Source organism: Oreochromis aureus, linkage group 10, assembly GCF_013358895.1.
Source record: "Oreochromis aureus strain Israel breed Guangdong linkage group 10, ZZ_aureus, whole genome shotgun sequence".
NCBI classification, from domain to species: Eukaryota; Metazoa; Chordata; class Actinopteri; order Cichliformes; family Cichlidae; genus Oreochromis; species Oreochromis aureus.
In genome coordinates, this window is record NC_052951.1 from 12,849,195 (window position 1) to 12,873,719 (window position 24,525).

The following is a 24,525-nucleotide window of genomic DNA, read 5'->3' on the forward strand; positions in this document are numbered from 1 at the left end:
TTTTGGCACTTGGGTGACCACAGATTTACCTCCAACTGTACCTTACGAGTCCTCCCTCTGAAACACACGGTGAATAGTAGGGAGTGGGGGGGGGGATTTTTGGTATTCTTGTATCGATATTAAATGAAAGGACTCTGGAGACACTACCATCTCATGCGCCGCCTTCCTGAGATGACATTAGCCAAGCAAACTTGCATTAAATCAGCCAAGTCGAAAAACCGTCCAACACTGATCACACTTCGCTTGACAAAGCGACCTACCTCCCAATTCAGAACAAGCTAACAGCTCAGTCATAAGAGTAAAAACGGGACTCCAACGTCTATTTGCAATAAACTACTTAAGAGAGATAATCTTACTGGATTTAATAAATCAGATTATTGTAACATTCAGCACACTGCAAAATGTTAATTGCAACATGCTTGTATTGTCAGTGAAATATGGTGATAACATATAATGTGTGGTGATCCCCACCTGTAGTGAATATCTATAGACAGTATACATAAGCATAAAAAGCAGCAGCAACTCAGTACCATCTGATAATATAACTGTCTAATGCTTATTGATGCGTTGTATTCATGGGGAGTCTAAAAGACAAAAAGTTTATGCAGAGGCACTGAAGGTACCGTGGAAGCCATAAGCCATGTTAACAGGCACATAGGCTCGTCCTAGCTCTTCAAATGTCTGGGCATCCAAAATCAGGAGGAAGGTCCCTTTATCCTGGAGAGAAACGTTTGATGGCGTTAACACACACACACACACAAAACAACACACTTCTCTACACACCACCACATGGTGAAAGACTTCACTTAGGTTCAATACACCAGGTGGAGGTATGCTTGAGAGGTGTGGATGTCTTTAGAAAAGCAGCTTTAATTAAATTCAAGGACCAGAACGCATTTTGTGTGTACAAAAGAATATTAAAAGGGTCCTCATCCAGTGTTTCAGGGGTAATTAAAACTGATTAGGATCTTTTAAAATAAACAGACAGGGCAAATGAACAATTAACATTTGCTATAGGGGAGATGGACACAATAGCACAATGCTCAGTTTAGATTCAGGCTGCCCAGTGTGCTGTCAGGAAGACGGACACTGGGATGTAGTAGAACATCATTTTTGGTGGAAAAAAAAAAAAAAAAATCTTATATTACTCAGAAAACCTTTTACTGGCACCATTAATGTCGCCAGCAAGTGCACTTTCTGCCATTAATCTTGAAGGCTTTAGAAAGTTCTGTTTTTAATTCCAAAAATTCACTCGCGTAAATTCAGCAATGAATATTTATGACTCTGCTCGTCGCCCACATGAATATTTATGATAGATCGTGTCCAGCTGATTAAAGAACTGGAAGAGGAAACGAATCAAGCTTAGGCTGACTTGCAGACATGCTGGTACCTCAAATTCAGGAAACCATAAACCTCTGATAACGTCATGAGACACAACAGGGTTTGAAGGGACATTTTTTTATTGAGTCAAATACAAGCAAAGAGGTAAACTATAAAATTGATGCAGCTGCACAATTATCAGCACATTAGGCAGATGTATTCGCTACGTCTGTGCAGCTGAGAGTCTTACCTGTGATGGGGTGAGAACCACCGAGAGGATGACACCATCATCTTCCTCCACAGCATCAGGTGACGGCACAAACACAGGCTCTGAGGGGTAGAAACCCTTCTGGTACCAGACCTGTGGATTATCATTTTCACAAGTGTCAGTGTTTTTCAATTTAACTCCAGATTTTAAAGTTGATCTTGTTCTTATCAAGACATGAGCAGAATGATACTACAAGCCAATAGCAGCATCTTAATTTTGCTTCTTCAACTACTGGCTCAGTTCCAGTCTGGTATTTGTTAAACACACACCTGAATGCTCCCAGAGCAGCAAATTGCTCGCACTCATAATCACAGTTGCTATGGAAGCAGTCAGGATGTAGTTAATTTTTCCCAAACGCTACTTCTACATTTTAACAAAAGTAATGGTTTAATATTTCACGTGTAGTTCATCTGAGGCATCCTTTACCTAGTTTTAAATATTTTTTACTAAGTAACAATACATAAAACTTTAAATCTGAAAGATCATGAGCTTTTACTGTGACAGCCCAGATGTGGTTGAATTTATAGACAATTGTCTGCAGCAGTGTAGGAAGACAGTTGATATTAACCAGAAAGAAGCTGCAATAAGCCAATAGACCATTTAGATGATTCATTTAAATGATGTTAACTAATAATTTACACAATATAATAGCAGTGAATATGATCAAATTCACTAACGCTCTCTCATGCTTAAATGAGGTGGAGCCCTTTGCACAGTATCATACACACCTTGAATGTCTTGTCCTTCAGGTCCATCTTGAGCAGAGAGTCTCCCACCAGATGTCTGAAGCCACAGCCGTAGAAATAACGGTACGGATGTGCGTTACATCTGGCGTAGTTGATCTGCGGGAACTCCAGGCCACCGTACTCATGGAGGTCATCTCCATGGAGATCCTCGTGCTGGCAGAACACCTATTGAAAAAGAGGATGAACTACCACCTAAGGTCAGTAGAGCGTGCGAGCTCTGTGACCACGAGCTTCACCTTTAACTGGGCTCATGTTTCTGCAACCTAGTTATGTGAACTCTGATTGCATACATTTGTTCTAACATACTAGAAATTATGTAAACTTCCATCCACACAGGTCAAAAACTACACAAACTGTAAAAATGATAAAAATCACTACAGAAACATCTCTTAAGATAACAGAATAGATTTTGTGCTGATGTTACATATAAATATCCCAAATTACATTCACATATCCAACAATCCCACTAGTTTTACAAATGTAGCGGTTACTTCTAAGTAGGCTTTTCTACAACCTTACAAATTTTACAAAAAAACAAAAAAAACTAAACAAAACCTAGTACTCATTTTATTAACTTAATTTTCTGCATCTGTTAATACTGTAGTGTAGTGTTAACATTTCTACTCAAGTAAGGGAATGCTTTACTTCTGCCACTTAGATTAATTTCAAAATAAGAAGCTTAATATTTCCACTGCCTGCTTGTTGACTTGTACAACATTGTATGAGTTGTCAAGACAACTCATTTCTAGTCACTGCCTCCAGCATGTGTGCTACAGGTGAAGTGTAAATGAAAGCATGAGCAAGAAGTCAACTCACCTTGTCGTCACCGATTTTGACACACGATGCATTGCTGGAGGGTCGAGTGTTCAGGTTCTGGTCTTTTGGGGTTTCATTGGTCACATGCAGTGGCAGAACAAAACGCCGAGGGAAAACCCTGCACAAGGTGTTGTACACCTGAGAGGGACAATATTTGTACATTTTAGATATTTGGTTAATTCAAATCTGAACAGACTGAAATCCATAAAGCTAACACTGAACATCTTTCTCACTAAATCATTTAGTAAATTAGCAAAGCCAATATTGTCTTCCCCCGTTATAAATATTTACGCCAAAACTTAAGTACAGTGAAAAAAAAATAAAAATCTGTTTTTCTTGCAACATTTATTTTGTAACCATGTGTGCATGCAATTATACTGACTTCATCCAGTGCGTCTCCTGATTTACGCAAGTTCTGGATGAGGTAGTTGTTGATGGCTTGGCCGTCGTCGGAGCAACACATATCAAGCATCAAGAATCCATCCTCCTCAAAGGCGTTGATTTGATGGAAGGTGGAGAAGGCTTTGGTGTGGTACTTCACTGAGCTGACCTGCGGTACAGTGTATACAGTTACAAAATTTCTGTCAAGTACTTAATTTAGCTGTAAACTACAAAGACACTCTCCTTTAAGGACAGTACTCCTCAACATCACCATCACTTATTCAGAAGACAAATTAGGTTAAAAATTAGAAAAAAATAAAATCAACATAGAGTAATAAAAGCTTAATATATACACAAAATGCTTATTACATCTGTTACATTACATTCTGAATCACCTAATTTTCTCTGTGTAGCCCTTTAAATGGGGCCACTCTAGGGAGTTTTCCTACTGCAATGTCATTGCAAATTTGTGGCGCAGAGATGGACATTTTCAGCCTAGGTGGCCCCCTAATGGCCTGGAGTGGAATTCAACCAATGTTTCAAATCCACACCCAATCTAAATGGATTCTGTCTTTGCCCACACTTTGCCTCTTTTTACATTTACATTACATGCAGGCTTGCTAGTTCTTGCATAATCAATCAACAGGAACATCAGTTGTTATTGTATATAAATATAATATTGAAGTGCAGTTAAAAATATTAACAGTCACATCTCACCTCGCCTGTGTGCTTGTTCACGAGGTGGAAGACTGTCTCCTGTTTGGGATCCCAGTAGATGCCATCACTCAGAGCCTTTCCTCTTATTTTACATGTGACTATCTTCAGCAGGTCCATCTTGACTGGCTGCTCGATGAACACCACGTAGTTCTCAGACATGGCTGGAAGCAGGAAGAAAAAGTTTAGCAAGCTTTGCAGCTGAGGGCAGCAAATGGAAAAGAAATCAAGCATAATGAGTGCTACCCTGGTGTGCTGGCTTACCAAAGCTGTGGTAGTAGGAGGGATGGGACTTATTTGCAGGCACAATAGAACAGAGGATTTTGGCTCCTTGCAGAGTGTCTTTGCTTTCCGTCTTCTCAGGAGGTACTCTGATGATATTGTAGAGGACTCCTGGAAGGAGAAGTGTTTTACAAAACATAGTTCCATCCATTTTCCATCCATCCATTTTTCAGTACGTCCTGTACTGTTTGCCAATCTGTTGCAAGGATAACAGAGACAGACAACTAGTGATATCTATGGCCAATTTAGAATCAACCTAATTAACCCAGCCCAGTTAATCTAATGTGCATGTCTGTGGACTCTGGGAGGAAGCTGGAATGCCTGGAGAGGCAGCGATGACGCACTTTCCACATAAAGACCCAAGTCGGCCAGTGGATTTGAATCCAGACACTTGCTGTGATTTGACACTGATAACTGCCGCACCTCCTTTCTTTCAACAAAGTACAGCTCATTTCTTTTTTCTAAATCAAGATATTTAAAAAAAAAAAAAAAAAGAGCCATGTAACTGTGCAGACTTAAGTGTGGATACTTGACTCAAGGAACAAACCTCTTCTTCCATAGGAGTTGCCCATGTTGTAGGTGGTACCATCTGGATCATAGTGGGGGTGAGCAGTGGCTCCATTTACTGCAATGAACTTACTCCAGTCCACCTGCAAAACAACAGAATGATAAGGATGTATACTGTGTTTATACCAGACTACACAATGACAAAGAAATGTGTTTACTGCACATAACAAATGACATTACCTTCTCTAAAGTTTCTAGGGTCTCTGGGTTCACTCTGTGCATGAAGTTTGTCTCTGTGCTGACATAGTAGTCCCCTTTGTATTTCACAAAGCTCACACTTGCATTGTCTGTGGGTTCTGTAGCAAAGACAAACAAAGGATGACATGTTTTTTTAGGACTGAAAGCTTTTCTCCTTTTAAAGAAATTGGTCTACTATACGATTTACAGTTTGTAGTTATACTGGAGGGTCCAGTGGGAATGTAAAACATTTTGTGCTCCCCCTCTGGTTCCCCACTGTAAAGCCTTGTTATGTAACTTGGGTATATACAGAACACTTAAGAGGCTCCATCCCAGGAGGATTTAGCAAAGCAAAGTTAGTATAAACTTGATTTTATCTCTAGCTGTCGTGGCTCTTCTGCTCTTTTTTATTTTTTAAAGTGCAGGAGAAAACCAGCTTTTTGATCTATTATGCACATATACTTCATCCCACTGTCTTATTTACTCACCAAACTTCTCAAAGCGAGAAAGGAAACGCTGGAAGAAGTTTTTACAGGGGTCAGGCATGGCGAGCGTGCCAAACTCAGACATCATGATCCGGTCCCGCTCGCTGTTCTTTTTGAAGGTATCGCTCTGCAGGAACCGACTCATGTACGTCACCTCGCCTCTCTCAATCTTGAACTGGTGCAGCATGGCCATCCCATCAAACCAATGGTTGTAGCTGTCATGAAACACAGCTGTTAAGGCTCGACTCCATTGTTATAGACACGTTCATTTTGTGCTTTGCAGCAGGTCTAAACAACTCACTGTGTTTTTCCAAACTCGAACTTCCCAGGGCCATTGCGGAGGAGTTTGCCATTGATCCAGGAGGGAATGGTTCCCTCTACTTTGGTAGCTACTGGCTCAGGGGTCTCTTCTACAGAGCGGACCAGGGCAGCAATTGTCTCCAGCCCCTTCAGTACCTTGCCATTGTGGGCATTTTTTGCCTGATCTGAACCTAAATGAAAGAATGGACAGAAATGACCTTTCTTTAGTCCAACTTTTGCTTTACACTTCTTACAGATGGACAATATTTCCCTTTTATTTAGTAACTGCTGTAAACAACAGAGTTCTGACGACCCAAGTATAAACTTTACTTTTCTTGTGGTGAAACAGTTCTGCATGCAGCTCAATAAATTTTTTTTTAAAAAGGAATGAAAACAGGCACTCGGGGTCTGTGCCACATTAGAGCTCTTTAGTTGCCCAAGGTTTGCTTCTGAGCAGAGTTTAATGACATTTGGCTTGGTAAGTTTTACGTAACACTGTTGAAATGCAGACAGCAGGACAAACAAACAGCATTTGGGGGATAAAAAAAATAAAAAATAAAGTAAACTTTCACCATGATTAAGAAACATTTAAAACCTGCCATTACTTTTTCAAGTGTTCATTTACTTTCTTACAGTTCATTTACAGCTACTAAAACATAAAATATAAAGTATAAAATAACCAGTAACATTGAAATCTGCTGTTCTAGTTTAGGGCGTCCTGTACTTGCAGAAAAGCTACAATAAACAGCTCAGTGCCCTGCTGACATCTTTTAGAGAGAACCCTGTTTAACCGCTTCAGATCCTCAGTGAAAAAGCCAGCAACTGCTCCTCTGACTCCAGTGTTAAAGACGCATGACTTAAATTATTCACAACAGTCAGCTGTACAGTTACCATCCACCCCTGCCACTACTGACAGGGAAGGGCTTCATTTTTACAAAAGTAAAAGCACATGATTGTTTAAACAACAGTATATTCTGGAGATCCACTCAGGCAAATTACAATATACAAAAGTTTAATTTCTGCAGTTTGAGACAATGACAAACATGTCGCTTTAAGCTTGTTTATCCAAATACACCCAGTGCCCCTTTCCTATCATATTGTACTGTACTACAGGGGGGTGACAAATCAAAGAAAAACCTTGAATAAACCTGTGTTGAAACGATTAGTTTGATGTGGAGGGAAATTTTCTGCTATAAGTTATGGCTAATTATATTTGGCCTACAGCAGACGGGCTGTTACAAAATCCCCATAAACGTGGCGGTTGTGCTGTAGCTAAACAGCAGATATCCAAGTCTCCCAGTACAGCCTCAGCTCTACTCTGTTTTGCTGGTAGTGTAATGCCTGTCGAGTTTTTCATATCCACAGGCCTGTGAAATCCACACATACCAACGTAAGGCTGAAAGAACACTCTGTACTGATATTACTGTACATACAGTCACAAGCGCCCATCGCCGCGCTCTCAACAGTCCCGCTGATTTATAGAGATGCAAATATGATAAATGCGATTTTATCAAGTGCTCTTCAAATGCTCGTGGCTTGTAAAACGTGCTGCTTCCTGTAAGTTATGAAACCTGCAGCGCACCGTTCTGTGTCCTCTGAAAAGTATTACTGTACAGTATTCACAGCAAGGAGGAAGCTTACCTGGACGCTCGAGCTTCACAGATGACATGACAGGTGATGGATGCAGTTCCTGTTTTCTATATCCGTGTCCTGCTAGACCACAGAAACCCACTCGGTGATGTGCGTGGAGCTGTGACAGCCGCCTGCAGCGATAAACTGCGTTATGTAAGCTGTAAGAGAGGGAGAGAGGGAGAGAGAGAGGGAGAGAGTCACTTGTGCCCGCCTGGGCTTGCAGTCACACACAGTGCCCACAAAACAGAGGTTATGAAATAAGGTAGGCAGAAAAATGAATAAGCATTTACAACAGCAGCTACATACATATGGAACGCCAGGACTGCCATAATGAATTACTTAAATACACCATTAAATAATTAATTAAATGTGGCAATAATTAATTAAAATGGGAATTAATTAATTAAATACATAGTTATGACACATGTAATTAATTAATTATTGACACATTTAATTAATTATTTATGTATTTCACATTTTAATTAATTATTGACACATTTAATTAATTAATTATTGACACATTTAATTAATTATTTCATGATATATTTATTTATTTCATTTTGGCAGTTCTGGCGCCTAGCTCTCATCATGAATTAATTTTATCTGTCAGCCTCACCCGTCAAACTCAGGGGGCGGGGTTAACGCTGATCGACTCAAAACCATTGCTTTGGCCTGGTGGCCATTGTTTATAGCCCACAACAACCGGCAGAACTGAACTTTGAAAAAGCCTGTTTGTGTGTCACCAAATACCGTTTAATATTTTTTAGCCGAGAATGTAGTGGTTTAATCTTCATATGTCTGATCGGTTTGTCAAGATACAGCCTCTTTGCAAAAGTGCTTCGATGATTTCGGAGATGTCTGCCCAGTCTCACGGCAAAGCGTGGGATAGACCCGCTCGCCTCGCAAGCAATCGAGCTGTTGTTAACGCCGACAAAGCGCAGGCCCCGGCACACAGCTGTAATAACCCCCGCTGACACTGACTTCTTTTACTGAGGTTATATTTATCGGGGTTTTATTTCCTGATGTTCTTATGTGTCCTACGTGTTTCAGTCGCCAATTCTGAATTATAACTAACATTAAAACATGTTTAAGGAGGAGAGAGAGCAAATAAATTCGATTAACAGCTGATCTTTGGGTTTCTGTTCAGTAATCTGCGTGACCTGCGTATAAACGCATAAAAGAGAAAACGTTGGTGTTTCCGTCATGTAGTAACTGCTGACTTTAACTGTACAAAGGTTGTTCGACACTATGAAACACATACAGACTTCATGATGTTCGGCTAATATTTTTATTGTGAATATTGATCATGAGGGTAACCTGTACACCACGGAGCAAGATCAGCATCTCTCCACGATATCTTCAGCTCTCTGAGTTAACACAGAGTTTCCCAGCTGACTATCTAACTGTCATCTACGAATATGTCACGGGTCATATCAATATGATTTTACAGAAAAGCATCCTTAATACTGCCAACTATTCCAGAGCGTGAAAATCTACAGCATAAAGAACACAAAAATATAGCAGTCTAACGAAACACTGTAACAGAGATGAACCGTCAGTTTGTCGCAGATCAAAGTGGAATGAAAGTGATTGGTTGAACAGGTGTTCGTGATCTGTGTTATCTGCATTTTCATCAGTGTAAGAGACTCAGCAGCAGATTAGACTAACAGTTATACATTTAATAAATTACCAAATGAATCCACGATCGAACCTGTTCCGACAATTTGAGTTTGTATTCCCTCAGCTGCAGACTCGCTGCTGTTTAAATGTTTGAGAGGAAGATTAGATATAAAGCAAACATCAAACATAGACTCAGTCTGCGGTCACATTTGATATGAGGCCAGCACGGATATTGGCTGTGTCCTGTTTTAAGATCTTACATGTAAAATTGGTGTCTGACCTCCGTCGATCCAGCCGCTCAGAGTCCGTGGTTACCATGGTTACTGCATAAGCAGCTATAATGTAAACATTACGCAGCATGGGTGTTTATGTTTTCATTGCAAAAGAACTGTCTGAATGGTTAACTGACGTTAACTTGGATAAATTATAGTTAGGAGTATCACAGATAACGCCCATGTGAGCTGCTGAAATCAGTAGGCTATTACTGAAATACACGTGCTATATCATAAACTACGTGCTTAGAATACAGTTAAATAACTATTAAAAACAGATGATATAATATTTCTGTCCAGGTTGCAGTCTTCATCTTGAACATGCTGTTGCAAACTCTGCTCCTCTCGGTGGAAATCGCCTTCTCTTTCCTCTTTGTATAAAAACATTTTAAAAGTCAGTTTAATCTCAAAATTCACTGTTAAATCCGAAACACACCAGATAAAGAAAAGCGAATAGTTCAGTCTAACACATGTGCCAGTGAACCATTAAACGTCTGTAAAACTCTGCAGTTATGAAACATAACTTTAATTTGAGCCAAACCGATTTGCTCAGTTGTAAATAAAACAGCGAAGTAAACGTGACCCGACAGACAAAACCTGAGTGAATTAAGTCCAGCGTTTAACCACTGAGAGCTAAAACTCAGGTGAGGTTTCAAAGCTGTGTGCAGATTGGACATCAGCTGCCGATAAAGTGGGTTCGCCTATAAAGTCCTCTGTAAGGAAACAAGCTCCAGCAGCTCTGCGCTCGGGAAAATACTATATTTACTTATGTTGTGCAGAAAAATGCGCTGACATTGCGTTATATCAAGCACCGGCTGCCCAGTTAAACTGTGACTATCACCAGGTAACGTGGGCGTGTTTCTTGAATTAGCAGCAGGTGTTAAACAGCTGACAGGTGAGGAGGACGCATGCAGGTAAACTGAGGGCCTGCTGAGCTGATCGCTGGTGTCCTGAGAAACATGTCAGCTCGTTCTTTATGTTACAGAAGCACAGAGACACAAGACCAGGCGGAAAGAGACGATCGTTCGGTGAAAATGCGAATCTGCGAATGCAACATGTGGAACACGGAGAGTGGAATATGTAAACAAACCGGTTGACGTAACCCCTCGGTGCACTCTGCATGCTGACTGTTAGCAGAGCTACTGAAATCTCTGAAAACATCTGGGCACTTTTGCAAACATGTTCTATGCTGACAACCTGACCAGACATGTGAAGATTACGGGCGCGACATTCGTGGCTAAAACACTGTTAAAAGTGTAGTTGGTGACAGAGAAAACGGGTATTTTAAAACTACACCACCACCATTGCTGCCTGTGATTTGAAACGCATTCTGGGATACCTGGCTGCCTCAAGTCTACAGAAGCAATCGATTATCTAGGATCGACCTGTTTTGACTTACATTGCACGGCAACCAATCAAATGTTAGAGAAGCTGCATGGGCAGCGTTAACCCCGCCCGTGAGTTTGATGGGTGAGGCTGACAGATAAAATTAATTCATGATGAGAGCCAGGCGCCAGGACTGCCAAAATGAAATAAATAAATATATCATTAAATAATTAATTAAATGTGTCAATAATTTATTAAAATGTGAAATACATAAATAATTAATTAAATGTGTCAATAATTGATTAATTAAATGTGTCAATAATTAATTAAAATATGAAATACATAAATAATTAATTAAATGTGTCAATAATTAATTAATTACATGTGTCATAACTATTTATTTAATTAATTAATTCCCATTTTAATTAATTATTGCCACATTTAATTAATTATTTAATGGTGTATTTAAGTAATTCATTATGGCAGTCCTGGCATTCCATACATACAGGCCTATACAATCATAAGCTACACTCTGGGCCAGCTACACCTGCTTTAAACCACGTGGTGTGCTAACAGGTGATTTTCCAGGTTTCTATGTTTTATGTCTAACATCTTTGCTTATATTGGTAAATAAGCTGTAGTCAACAGGATTTGCAAAGAGATTACTGTATAACAAAAAATAATAAATTGCGTTGGCTCTCTGTGTGGCAGGCAGAACCAATTTACTGGAGAACACAAAGGATAAACTAAAACAGCTATACTGCTGATACTCTGTTTTTGTATAAATGTGTTTCTAAGGCCATAAGGAGGAAACCACAGCACTCGCGGACCACAGACAGCACACAACAAACACAACAAAGGCAAATCTGAGAGAATCAAATACACAGGAAGGTGATTAGGAAAGTGGAGACAGATGAGGACTCAGCAAGGACAAATCAAGAGTAAGAGAGAGGGGAAGCAAAACTGAAAATAGTGCACAAAAGACAGGAGCTACTACAATAAAACAAGAGGCAGAGACAAAGACACAGGAAGCTGACATAAAGAAAAGTAAACAAACAGACATGACTGACTTTACAAGGAGACACTAAAGGACGACACATGGGAAAGAGTTAAAGGAAACAGGAAGGGAAATCACTAAATATTGCACAACCAAGATATGAGTAGAAGAGAGATAGTACTTCTTAGGAGCACTTTAGACAACTTATTTACCTCCAAATGTTTTTGGCAGCAAGCAACTGACAAACTATGGCAGTAGCATCTATGTTAATGCAATTTATCTTAACTGTTCTCCAAGTTAAGGTTTGCCATTTACACCTACACCATAGTGTAGGTGTAATAGAATATCGTAGGCTACTGAGGATAATAAACATAAAACAAGACCACTCAGAGAGTGCAACTCCCCCTGAAGGTCAAGGGCTAAGGACTAAAGCCTTGATGTTTTTATTACATAAAAATGCTGATGACAGCATTGGTAATATATAAATCTACTGTAGTAAATTCAAATCTTTTGTGTCATTGTGATGTGACATAATCTCAAATAGAGAAAATAATGTTTTAAGGAGCTCAGACAAAGAAAGTGCTTACTCCATGTCCCCCAATGTCCCCCATGACTAAAATATTACTTTAATATACACCAATAAGAGCAATATAGAATATATGAATCAGGACTTCAAAACTTTACTTTACAGTTATGGGTTGCCGATCACTTTATTCCTACATTTATGTGTATCCATATATATCTATATATCTATATATATATCTATATATATATATCTATATATATGTATATATATATATATATAGATAGATATATATAGTTTTTGATCAACTTGTAAAGCAGATCAAAAGCACTGGTGGTCAAGTCACTCTCATTACTCTGCAGAAAACACTGGTGAAAACACAGAAGTACGCAATTAAATCAAGAAGAAATGTAAAGATAATGAATTTAAAAATATATTTAAATGTGTGGAACTGTAAAAATGGAGTAAAGGAATTTAACTTATGCTGATTTAGCTACTAGCTCTTAAATGTGTATCATTTGTATGCTTGTTTTGTGTCTGTTCATTTATTTATGGTCACATAGTTTTATTCTCTAAAATCTGCATACTTATCGCTAGCATTTGTTTTCAGCTGCACATAAATGACCGTATTGCTCTTTAACTGTCTCAAGTAGACAACCAGCAGCCAGGGAGCTGTCCATATGGGCTCTGTGTCTCTATCCAGATAATCTTTGTTGGAGGATTAAGACCGTAGCAGGAAGACGTTCAACACGACCTGCATTTGTCCAAAGAGGGTCCTTTAACCTTTCAGGTAATGTGTGTTTTTCTGCTTCATAGCCTAAACTAATAGAAATCCACTGTCAGTAGGCTGCAGGCTAGCTGCATATAATAGGTGAGCTTCACTGACCTCTGCTCTGACCTTAGTTGCTGCTAGCCCACAGTACTTTTGTAAACATGCTCTGGATTTCTCTTGAGGTTCGACTGTTATGTGAAATATAGAAAGCAGAAAAAAGTTCAACAACAGGCAGCGCAAGACTCGCTGTCCATTAAAGTTTATATCAATTTACTGTTGACATGGAAGAAAGTCCTCTGACATGATACTGTAACAGATGGTGCGTTCAAGCGTAATTATATTGTCACAGGGCAGTTAATGGAGTATAACATTATACTCCATACAAACAACATAATAGGTTTATAGCTGTCATATGGACCTTTTGCTTCCAAATGACTTCGGACATTATCTGTTCATTTTTTATTATTCTCATGAAGGCAGCAAATATAAAACAGTCTCTCAGTATAAGTGATTGTACTCTGGAACAGTAACTTTGTTGGGTCAGTGTTTTGAATCCAGTACAGCACTTAACCCATCTAAAGTTTAACATGTATTATGATCAGTGGAATTAAATAACACATCCTCCAAATTATGTGGTGCATTTCCAGTAAACACAACACAATTTCTCTTTATGTCATAAAAAAATTAATGAAATGCTAAATTATTTTTCTAATTCCCTGCATATTCTGGTCTTATCGTTTTAATTATGAGGATTTAGATTCTTATCTCTGTTGGATATTAATGTATTATGAATATCTTTTTGGTTTTGAATAGTAAACTAATTGTCTTCTGCTACTGTGGGAAACTAGAGACTAGTCTTCCTATTTCTTTTCTCTTTTTTCCTCTTTTTAGATTTTAACTTACAAGAAATTATCAAATGAAAAGGGGAAATTTAAAAAAAAAAAAAAAAAAAAAAAAAAAAACTTGAGGGAAATAGATTACATTATAATGCAAATATTTGTTAATGGCAGGCCTATAAAGTGATATGGAAAAGCCCCAGCATAGACACAAACACTGTGTAAACACAGATCTGAGTGAGAGTGTAGCTGGCTGGCTTTATCATGTGAGAATAGAAGCCATTAAACCAGGGATGGGGAACTCCAGGCCTTAAATGCTGGTGTCCTGCAGGTTTTAGATATCACCCTGGGTCAACACACCCGAATCAAATGATTAGTTCATTGCCAAGCCTCTGGAGAATTTAAAGACATGTTGAGGAGGTTATTTGGCCATTTAAATCAGCTGTGTTGGATCAAGGACACACCTAAAACCTGCAGGACACCGGCCCTTAAGGCCTGGAGTTCCCCTGCCCCTGCATTAAACAGTTATACTGAAATTTAGTCATTACTATAATGTTCTTATTGCCTGTTATTTAACAGTATATGCATATATTTTTTCAACAGGACAAATCTCCACTGCCGATCATAATGTCTTTATTGGATTTTCTTGGGCAGGGGAAGCTGTTGGGGGTCGGAGCTCTGCTGGTGTGGCTCGTCCTCTTCCACCTTCTTGTTAATGTTTGGCTCCTTTGCGTTTTCACCAGTCTCCTGGTGGTTCTCGGAGGCTGGCTTGGGTCACGGGCTCTGCTGGATGCCAACAGCGTTCTCCACCTGGAGCACTTCTTGCCTCTTGGCAACATTAACCCACCTCAGTATTCACCTGAGCATGAGTGGAGATTGAACCATGAGATCCACAGCGCTGTCCACAAAGCAGTGCGTGACTTCGTGTCCTCGTGGTATCGCACTCTGCTGCCCGAGGTGGAGGGCGAATTTGAGCGTGCGGTGCGTAATTCGATGCTGGAGTCAGTGATGGAACTGAAGGAGCGTGCCCGGCGAGTGGACAGAAAAGCCATGGTTCAGCGGTTGCTGGAGGTGTACGGGGGTCACCTGCAGAACTATATGACAGTAAGACAGATACAGTCGACACAAAAGGGAAGCATGAGCTTCTGGCAGCTCTACAGTGAGGTAGACACCCCTCATCCAGCTGTGAGCAGCAAAGCTGCTGAGCTCAGCTACTCCAGAGCTCTAGTTCACCTTATACTACATGTGCTGGTTCCATACCCACAGATGGAAACCAGGACAGGAGGTTACATGGTTACAGAACTTATTACCTGCAACGTGCTGCTACCACTCATAAGCAGGATATCTGATCCTGACTGGCTCAACCAGACCATTGTAGACATACTTACCAGATGCAGAGAACCACAGCAGGAAATCAACGTGGATGACCTCCCAGTAGATCCCCTATACAAATGTCAGATCGACCAGGAGTCCTGGGCCACCTGCAAGTCACTGTCTTCTTCCGATCAAGCTGGTCTCGCCAGCAAAAGCACCTCTGACCTTGATGATCTGAATGAGAGCCGGAGCACGATCCATGAGAGGGAGTCCTCACTGAGCAGCATGGTTAGCTTGGCGTCAGCTGGGAAATTTCAAAGCTGCCGCCCAGGTCTGCTCACACCATACAAAGTGAACTGCTGTCCGCTCACATCTGCCCACCACTCCAACTCGTCAGAGTCCAAAATAATTTCACTGGACTCGCTAACTCAGGCTGACTCTGATGATGATCTGAAAGGAGGCTTTTGCGAGTGTGGTCCTTCAAACAACTTCTGCAGCATGCTCACTTCAAAAGATGATGAAGCCTATGGATGCTTTGGTCCTCTGAGAAATCTAGGACAGAAGGTGGTGGTGCCGGTGGACTCCCAGTGGCCGGCAGGCATAGCTCAAGAGAAATCTCCAGGTTGCCCTAGAAGAAAGCTCTGTTTACCCTCTTATAGCTTGGATTCCCCCAACAACGCAGCGGCACCTGTGAACATCCAGAATGTCAGAATTGGTGGCACCGTCACCGCAAAAGAGCAGCGTGGCACCGGCACACATCCCTATATTCTTTACACTGTAAAGGTACAGTCATGCCACAGCCTGGTACAATGAAGCTGGCTTATGAAATTGGATTATTGATGATTGCATACTGCACACCTCTTTCTGTTTAACAGTTTGAGACACCGACCAGTGACGGCGGCGCCACTCCACAGCCTGCGGCCTGTCACGCCGTCAATCGCAGATACAGCGAGTTCCTCAACTTGCAGACACGTTTAGAGGAGAAGCCCGAAATGAAGAAATTAATCAAGAGTAAGACGTCGTCCTCTGCTTGAAGACATCACCAAACCCTAGTAGTCCAAGAAGAAATGCCACATTTATTTATTTATTGCATTTCAGATGTCAAGGGCCCAAAGAGGATTTTCCCTGATCTCTCATTCAGCAGTCCAGACGGTGAGAAGGTTGAAGTGCGTAAAAGCCAGCTGGATGCCTTCCTTAAAGTAAGCGTCTGGATTATAACTTTTGCATTTGCAGGATTTACATGGGTTTTGGGTTTTTTTGTTCTTGTGCTATAATTGTTATCGTTTTCTAGCAATTAAGCAGCATTCCTGAGATAGCCAACAACGAAGACATGCAGGAGTTCCTTGATCTCAATTCAGGTGTCTGTGCATATTTTGAAAGAAAACCTTTTGCCAAGTCAAGAATTGATAAGGTAGGAATGAGCCAACAGAAAATTAAACTAATAAGTAGTTGCATTTTGTGAAATTTACTCTATTACTCCACTGCAAGAGTTAACTAAGAAGCTTTATGCCTCAATCTTGAGGATAGAGTTGGACCTTTTGTGTAAATCTGTAAAAAAAATTCCACATTGTGATACTCAAGAATGCACAAAATAGAGAAGAAAAAATACTCAAGAAGCTAATCATGTTCAGAATGAGACAAAAACTGGATGCTTTTTCTTTTTTCTACAACTTGAATTTAATTATTTCACATATGTTTGATTGATTGAAAGATGATGGAAAATGCTTTGGACACTTTGAAGACAGCTTTCCCACATCCAGAGCCCCTCAGCCCAACAGAGGACATCGACGGAGATCCTGATGGAAGAACAATGGACAACAGAAAATACAGGTAAGAGCTCTATCTGCCCGATACCAATCTTCACACACATTCAGATCGACTTTTCTTCCTTATTATTAATTCAGCGAGTTAATTCTCAGCTTCTTTTGTGTTGGATTTAATTCACTTTTTTTGCAACCTGGGGTTTCCTGTTTTGTGTTCTGTGCTTCAGGAGGCTTTTCCCAAGCAAAATCTCCCCAGCATTCAATATACCCAACATTCCTGATCTACATCCTAAAGTGACATACTGCTTCAGTGAAGGCAGCACTGTAAGTTATTATTCTTCATTAACTATCAACACAAATGTGTTTCAGACTAATGTGGGAGAGCCTTGACATTTTCTTCAGAAATCATTTGCTTATTCTGACTTTCTAGGTCCTCACTGGCATGTCACTGTCCCACCTCGAGAATTTTGTTGGTGAGCAGGAAAGACTGTTATGCGGACAGAATGGGAAAGAGACCAAGCAGAGGTGTGAGCAAGATGTGAAGAAGACTTCAGGGAAAACTCACGGCACAGGTTGAGTTTGTCTGAAGTAGATTTATCCACATTGGCAAGATGCACTGACACAGTTTTACCACATGGGTGCAGCAAAACCTAATGTCTGTGGTGGCTGTAGCTGAGCAGTAGAAGATTTGCAGCAATAGGGCACAATACACAGACTTTTTGAATCCACATTTAGTAAGAATTGTTTTTGACTTGCAGTGAAAAATCTTGACCACAGCATCTGTTAATAGATATTTCTGATTAAAAACATTTTTTGTCTGACTGTTTATTAACAACACAAAGGTAACTCCATGTTTTTGCCCACTACCACTAATGGTGTGTTCTACCTTTACAAGTAGTCAAATATTTTTTTAATTCATTTGTGAAGATTCCCATCCTTGTGCTGAAATAAACGTATAGTTATTGGGGGTTTGTGTGTGTGTTTGTTTGTACGTGTGCGCACTGCAGACACAGCTGTGGCAGATGTCGCTTTGAACATCTTGTGTCTGCTGATGAAGGATCAGTGGAGTTGGCTGTGCACTGAGAACATCCAGAAGGCCATCCGACTGCTCTTCGGGACTTTCATCGAGAGGTAAGAGTTCCTCAGCGTCTGCAGCTGTTTGTGAACTGTTGTTCCCACTTCACTTACACAATGGGCGAATAACTTCTGACACCCTGGGACACCCTGTGATAATAAGCCAGATGACTCATAGCAATTAGTTGAACTACAGGCAAGTCTTAAAGTACCGGATGTCCTGTCATTTTCTACTTCTAAACCCAGACAAAACTGAAACGATTGTGTTATTTCTATCAGATACATGGCGTATAATCAAATACTTAATCTTGATGGCATTACCTTGGCCTCCAGTAACGCTGTGAGGAATCTTGGACCCATTTCTGAACAGGATATGTCACTCAACTCACACATTAAACAAATCTCTAGGACTGTTTCACTTCATCTGAGCAATATTGTCAAATTTAAAAACATCCTGTGAGAGTGAGGCTGAAAAATGAGTTTGAGATTGTTACTTCTAGAGTGGGTTACTGTAAACACGTTATTGTAAAATCTCCATGAAAAACCTTCAGTTCAAAGGCCACAGTGAGAGTGCTAATATATTAGCTTCTCTTGATTTGCTGCCTGTTAAAACCACAACTTAATTCAAAATTCTTCTCTTTGAATACAAAGTCCTAAATGATCATCATACTATATGGGTAGAGTATCTTAAAGAAGAATGGGAGGCTGAGCCTTCGACTATCAGGCTCCTCTCCTGTCGAACCAGCTCCCAGTTAGGGATCAGGACACTGACACTCTCTCTACCTTGATCACGAAACTTCAAACTTTCCTATTTGATAAAACTTATACCTCGGGTGACTCTGCTAGAGGACTACTCTCTTTTCACTCTTGCTACATTTATCTGCCACTATTATCACTGGTGTTTGTCTACTCTCTGCCATAGTTTGTGTGATGTCCTTTTGGTTGTTTGCAGTCTTTGTACTGTCATTCTCTGTTATTCACATTGCAGGAAAAATTATTGAATTTTTATTTATTACAGTAAATCACAGCAAGGCCTCAACAGTTGGCTATGGGGTCTATTTTGTGAGCAAGTGACATATTTACAGTCATTTATTTGTCCTTCATTCAGCCAGATCTAGAGGGCACAAGGACAGGTCAGTGGTGGTTAGTTGGATTTTAATGGTGCACGATCTTCTCTCTGATTGTCTTTCAGGATTTTTTTTTAGCACACACACATAAATCTTATGGGTTTTTTGTGCTTTACTTGCTAAACTAAATAACTGCTGGACCCACTTTACCACATGGTGTGTGGGAAATGGGCTTTTCCTACCCCTAATGTTATGCTATCATTAAATGGTCATACTGGTCACAACTTTTGGCTTGATATCTGCCTCTGGGACCTCACTTCTGGCTTAAGGTTCATGCTTTGCATTCTCCTTTAATTGGTTAAAGCACGCTTTTTCATGAGCTTGCATTTAATTCCCCTTCTGTCTGTTTGACACACTGACACATGTCCTGAACATGGACGCACTCACTAAAGTACTGAACTGATTTCTGTATCAGATGGTTGGATGTAGGTGTCGCCCACCTTACCAGTGCTCCTTGCTGGGTGATTTACCTACAAGTGCTGCAGGAAGCTGTGTGGCCCGGTGGCACTCTGCCTGCGCAACCACAGCCTGAGCGAAGTGCTGCACAAAAGGAGAAAACAAAGGAGCAATGTTTGGACTGCCTGATGCAGCTGCTCCCAGGTGAATAACAGCTGTTCAAATCAGATTACAGCTGTTAAATGCTGCCCTGATTTTCACAGCTTCTGACAGTATGTTTCACTGTTTGTGTCTGAGCAGAGCTCATCACTGACATGCTGGGTAATGAGAAGTACAGACTGAGTTTGGAGACTATGCTGGAGTCTTTGCAGGACCACCAGATAAACAAGTGAGTCAGCAACCAAAACCACTGAGCAAACAAGTCTGACTGTTGTGTTTTAACAAAGGAGAACAGAAACTGTATCAGTGCTGGTCTCTGATTATCACTAAACAGTACAACCACAATGTTAATGTTTCAGATAGAACTGAAAACTCCTCTTACCTTTCATATTTATACTATTATATCATCAATCTAAGAATGTCAGATTCTTAATGTCTTTTTCCTACATCTGTGTTTTTCTGCAGGCATCTGCTTTACTGCATCTGTGACCTGCTGCTGGAATTTTTGATCCCCGAGTCGTGTGATAAGAACTTCCAGCATTCTCTGCTACAGAGCCTGACCAAAGACACATATTGAGACAACAATGATTGTCATGATGATTTACAAAAATGTGCCTGCTGAAGCCCAGAATTGATCACCAGACAGACTCGGGTCTTAATAACAGTCACAACTCTCAGCAGCTTGTCTGATAGATAAATGGAATACACAGGTAAACAAATATCTGTCACTCAGTTGTGGCGAGCACAGTGTACTTTGCTGTGGTCTGTGTGGGAGCAGCATCAGAGCTGGGAACAACAACAGACTGAAGAAACTGATTAGGAAGGCTGGCTCTGTGAGCCAGCTATCACCCTCTATAACATTGTATATCTGTCTGACAAATGATTGTCTGCCAGATAATATTTGTTTAATTCCTATCATTATTTCATGATCATTTAACTTCCCATGTGTGTGATAGACTTAGGATTTCTCATCTTATCTCATTATCATAAAACAAGCTTTAGCTTCCATTTCACCTTATAAAAAGTTTGCATCCAAGTAAAATATAATGTATTTGTCCTCTGCCTCCATTTGTTTACTTTTCAAGTTAAATCTGTTAACGTTTCAGAAAGTGTCCGACATTATCCAAAACCTACTCTTTTGCCCCATTTTTAGTCTTTTGGGGAGTGATAAGATGATTAGGTGATGCCTCGTTGGTGGACGCAGTTCATGGAGATGCAGCTTGCCATATACTTGTGCAGGATGTGACATATTCATAAAAGCTTGTAGTCAATGGAGTCCATAGGGTGATGGCGCAACAAAGCGGCATCAATCACGCAGATTAATGAGAAAAAGGAGTGATCCTGGCTTCATAGTTATATCATCACGCAAACTGACGTCTGGTTAACATGTCACGCAGTTAAACAAATTTTGGGCTCTGTTGCAGACAACATATGACGTTGTTTGATATGCTTAACAAATACACAGTTATTCGCTGTGTAAAACACATGCACTGTTACTGTTGTCTTTATTCTTGATGCATTTGTTTATTCTGATATGGTTGCAAATCGTGCACATTCCTACTTTGGAGCCTGGTAAGTTCACAGCTGGCATGAGTGCATATGTTCATGATATCTACCTGAAGTATGATGATTCGACAGATTGCCGGGGCTTGAAAGGAAATTAAGGAGGCTCTTCCAGGATTTTATATAAAGTTTTATTCTGTCTTTTGTCGCCCTTTATCTAATGATTGCTACAGGTCTCACTGTGCTTCCCAGTGCACTTAGTGCCTTCAGCTGAGCCCTCTCACATCTCTGAGTGATATCAGCAGTGTGAAGGAGGTGCTCAGATGAAAGCTAGGGCTGAACTTCAGACAGGTGTACTGACTGAATCAATAAATGTTTGAAGTTGAGAGCACTGTTGGGGAATCCCCCTGTCTTCAACACAAAGAGTGAACTTGTGGGATTTTAGCAGTCATAAAGATGATTTTGTGCTAGTTGATAGGTTTTCTTTGATTACTCCTCTGTGTCAGGTCACTTATTCATATAATCCAGCTCTTCTCACACATTCTTTCACTGTACAAACACTATTTGTGTGAAAGGAGTTAAAGATCAACTGATATTTCATCGATAAGTATTGTGTTTTAGTCTTCCCATGATCTTTTGATCCGGAGAGCAGTTAAAAAAATACCAATTTCTTCACAGCCAAATTCCCTGATGAGGGATAAATTAACTGCATGATTTACAAAAACCACTTTATGTTTTGCTTGAATGGTAAATTGAAAAAAAAGTAAGGAAAAAAATCACCACTTTTTATAAAGTGCTTCCATATGGCAACATAATTTTATTAAATATTTAAAAAGAAAATTCTGCAATTTTTCAATATTTCATTGAGGGAAAAAAAAATCTGCATCACTTGGTATCTGCATGCACTCTGTACTTGAACTGAAAGCTTTATTATCCGTGTTAAGCACGACAGAAACAGGGACACTGGTGGCTGGTACTCAGACAACTGTCAAGCATCCTTAAATAGTCAGCAAGCCAGCCTACTGCAAACAATCTCTGAAATGCTGAAATAATTACAATCAGTTCAAAGAGGGTGTTCTTCTGTAAAAAGAAAAAAAAAATCTGGCAGTTCTGTCATGGTGATTGAAAAAGTCTCAAAAATGCGCGCTCTTCCCTGCTCTGCAATTATCTCTTCCAATGTAAAACACTTTTCTACCAATTTATTGTGTTTCCAGCTCTGTTTCTGTTTTAGAAGTGCTTTGTGGTGGAAATCCGAGATGAAAAACCATATACGTGTACGAGTACAATTCTGTGGAATAATCCTGTAACACACGCAAGCGTTATAAAGCTCTCAGACCACAGTGTGAGCAAAAGTTGTATATTGGATGCGCTCAGATCCAACAACAGGGGAGTTGTTCACATATGCTCACATATAAACTGTCAGTCGTCAGGGTGTAAATCCACTCCTATTGTTTCCACTTGCTGGTCAGCAGGACTTCATAAAGTTAATGTTAGGAACATTTAGCACATCTCACTTCCTTTCTTATGAGATCATGGTCTGATACTGGTGGGGCCCCACCTCCTGTCTCATGCTTTGGGACTTGCTTGTGACTGGAAACCAGGGGGGATTAAATGCTTAAACTGCACTGCTGGTGGCCACATATGAGTGGGAACAGCTGTATTTTAACCACAAATTGCTTAGTGCAACAATTATACACGGAAGTTCACAACTTAGATCCATTACAGGAATTGCTGAATCATTCCAAATAAGCATTATTATTCATTTAAAGTATATTGTAAAATATTGTGATTTATCTGATAAAAGTCATCCCCCCACCCTTAGAGTTTTTTAATTGTTAGTGAAAACAGTGAAATTTGTTGTGCACGGTTGTAGGGCTTCCTCGGGGTGACTGGTAAAATCTTCATTGGATGTTCATCAGGTCAATTTGTCCAATGCTTTGGTTTATGACTATCCTCCAAAATGAAACTGTGGGGAACATGGCGAGTGAAGGCCAGTATGCTCTGATCCAACAGATGAGTTACTGTTACACAAATTCCTGAAAAATTTCATGCTGGTTGTGGTAGCAGTTATCAGAATACACACTGCACTTTTCATTGAAGTTTTTTGGGTATGAGGCTGCATAGGAACCAGTCAGGGATCTGGACCACAGAGAAATGGAAGTTCTGCTGGAAAAGCTTGGGTCCTGCCATTCACGTGGATGTTGCTTTGACACATACCATCAACCAAAACATTATTAGAGACCATGTACATCCTTTCATAGAAGCTGTATTCCCCTTCAGCTGTGGCCTCTTTCAGCAGGATCAATATGCCCTGTCACAAAGACACAAGAAGCACAACAAATTTGAAGTGTTGACCAAATTCTACAGCTCTCAATCCAATCAAATATCTGGGGAATGTGGTGAACAAGCAAGTCCAATTCATGGAGGCCCCACAACTTACAGGACTTACAGGATCTGTTGCTAACTTCTTAGTGCCAGATACCACAGCACACGTTCAGGGTCTAGTGAAGTCCATGCCTCAATGTGTCAGGCTTGTTTTGATAGCAAAAGAGGGACTGCCACAATATTAGGCACGTGGTCATAATGTTATGATCAGTGTTTGATCGAAAATGTTGTGCAGGATGTCTGTTTTGGCACACTTTAGGCTCATTAGAACCAACTGAGTACAACTTGAATACCACAGCCTACCTGAGTATTGTTGCTGACCATGTCCATCCCTTTAAACCACAGTGGTCAATGTCACAAATTTCAAATAATCTCAAAATAGTTTCTTGAACATGACATTGAGTTCACTGTGCTCGAGTTGTGTCCACAGTCACCAGATCTCAATCCAATAGAGCACCGTTAGGTAGTGGTGGAGCAGACGATTAACACCATGCACGTGCAGCAGCGTGATAGTATCTTGTCAATATGCACCAAAAAGAATGTTTCCAGGACCTTGTTGAATCTATGCCATGAAAAATTAACATAGTTCTGAAGGCAAAATGAGGTAGAAGCTGGTACCAGCAAGGTGTACCTAAGAAAGAAGCTGTGAGTTTCATATCTGTAACACGATGATAATGACGATGTATTAAATTAGCTTCATTATAATTCACCATGGTCCCAAATAACAGATGTTCTTTATGAGTTTGCAATAGTTGTGACATGAGGCATGA

At 40.2% G+C, this 24,525-nt stretch overlaps 2 protein-coding genes across 4 annotated transcripts; one reads left to right on the forward strand and one right to left on the reverse strand.

Annotated features, from left to right (window-relative positions):
• Positions 1 to 123: 123 nt before the first annotated feature.
• LOC116336183 (beta,beta-carotene 9',10'-oxygenase-like) lies at positions 124 to 9,729 on the reverse strand. Its single transcript, XM_039618363.1, has 13 exons — positions 9,569 to 9,729; positions 7,698 to 7,846; positions 6,058 to 6,247; positions 5,760 to 5,971; positions 5,275 to 5,390; positions 5,075 to 5,177; positions 4,510 to 4,638; positions 4,249 to 4,409; positions 3,533 to 3,700; positions 3,151 to 3,288; positions 2,317 to 2,499; positions 1,571 to 1,681; positions 124 to 717 (listed from the first exon to the last, which is right to left on the reverse strand). The coding sequence occupies exons 2-13, from the start codon at positions 7,723 to 7,725 to the stop codon at positions 601 to 603; spliced, it is 1,656 nt and encodes a 551-aa protein (XP_039474297.1). The 5' UTR covers positions 7,726 to 7,846; positions 9,569 to 9,729; the 3' UTR covers positions 124 to 600.
• On the forward strand, positions 2,397 to 22,710 carry snx19a (sorting nexin 19a). Of its 3 annotated transcripts, none has more exons than XM_039618361.1 (13): positions 2,397 to 2,531; positions 13,077 to 13,216; positions 14,638 to 16,131; positions 16,224 to 16,359; positions 16,447 to 16,547; positions 16,640 to 16,759; positions 17,060 to 17,178; positions 17,339 to 17,435; positions 17,542 to 17,683; positions 18,119 to 18,242; positions 19,728 to 19,912; positions 20,009 to 20,096; positions 20,333 to 22,710. In XM_039618361.1, the coding sequence occupies exons 3-13, from the start codon at positions 14,662 to 14,664 to the stop codon at positions 20,442 to 20,444; spliced, it is 2,694 nt and encodes an 897-aa protein (XP_039474295.1). In that variant the 5' UTR covers positions 2,397 to 2,531; positions 13,077 to 13,216; positions 14,638 to 14,661; the 3' UTR covers positions 20,445 to 22,710. The 3 variants fall into 3 exon arrangements, with proteins under 3 accessions (XP_039474295.1, XP_031615806.1, XP_039474296.1); XM_031759946.2 differs by having other exon boundaries at positions 2,410 to 2,531; positions 13,080 to 13,216; XM_039618362.1 differs by lacking the exons at positions 20,009 to 20,096; positions 20,333 to 22,710 and having other exon boundaries at positions 2,410 to 2,531; positions 13,080 to 13,216; positions 17,542 to 17,636; positions 19,728 to 19,864.
• The last annotated feature ends 1,815 nt before the right edge of the window (positions 22,711 to 24,525 follow it).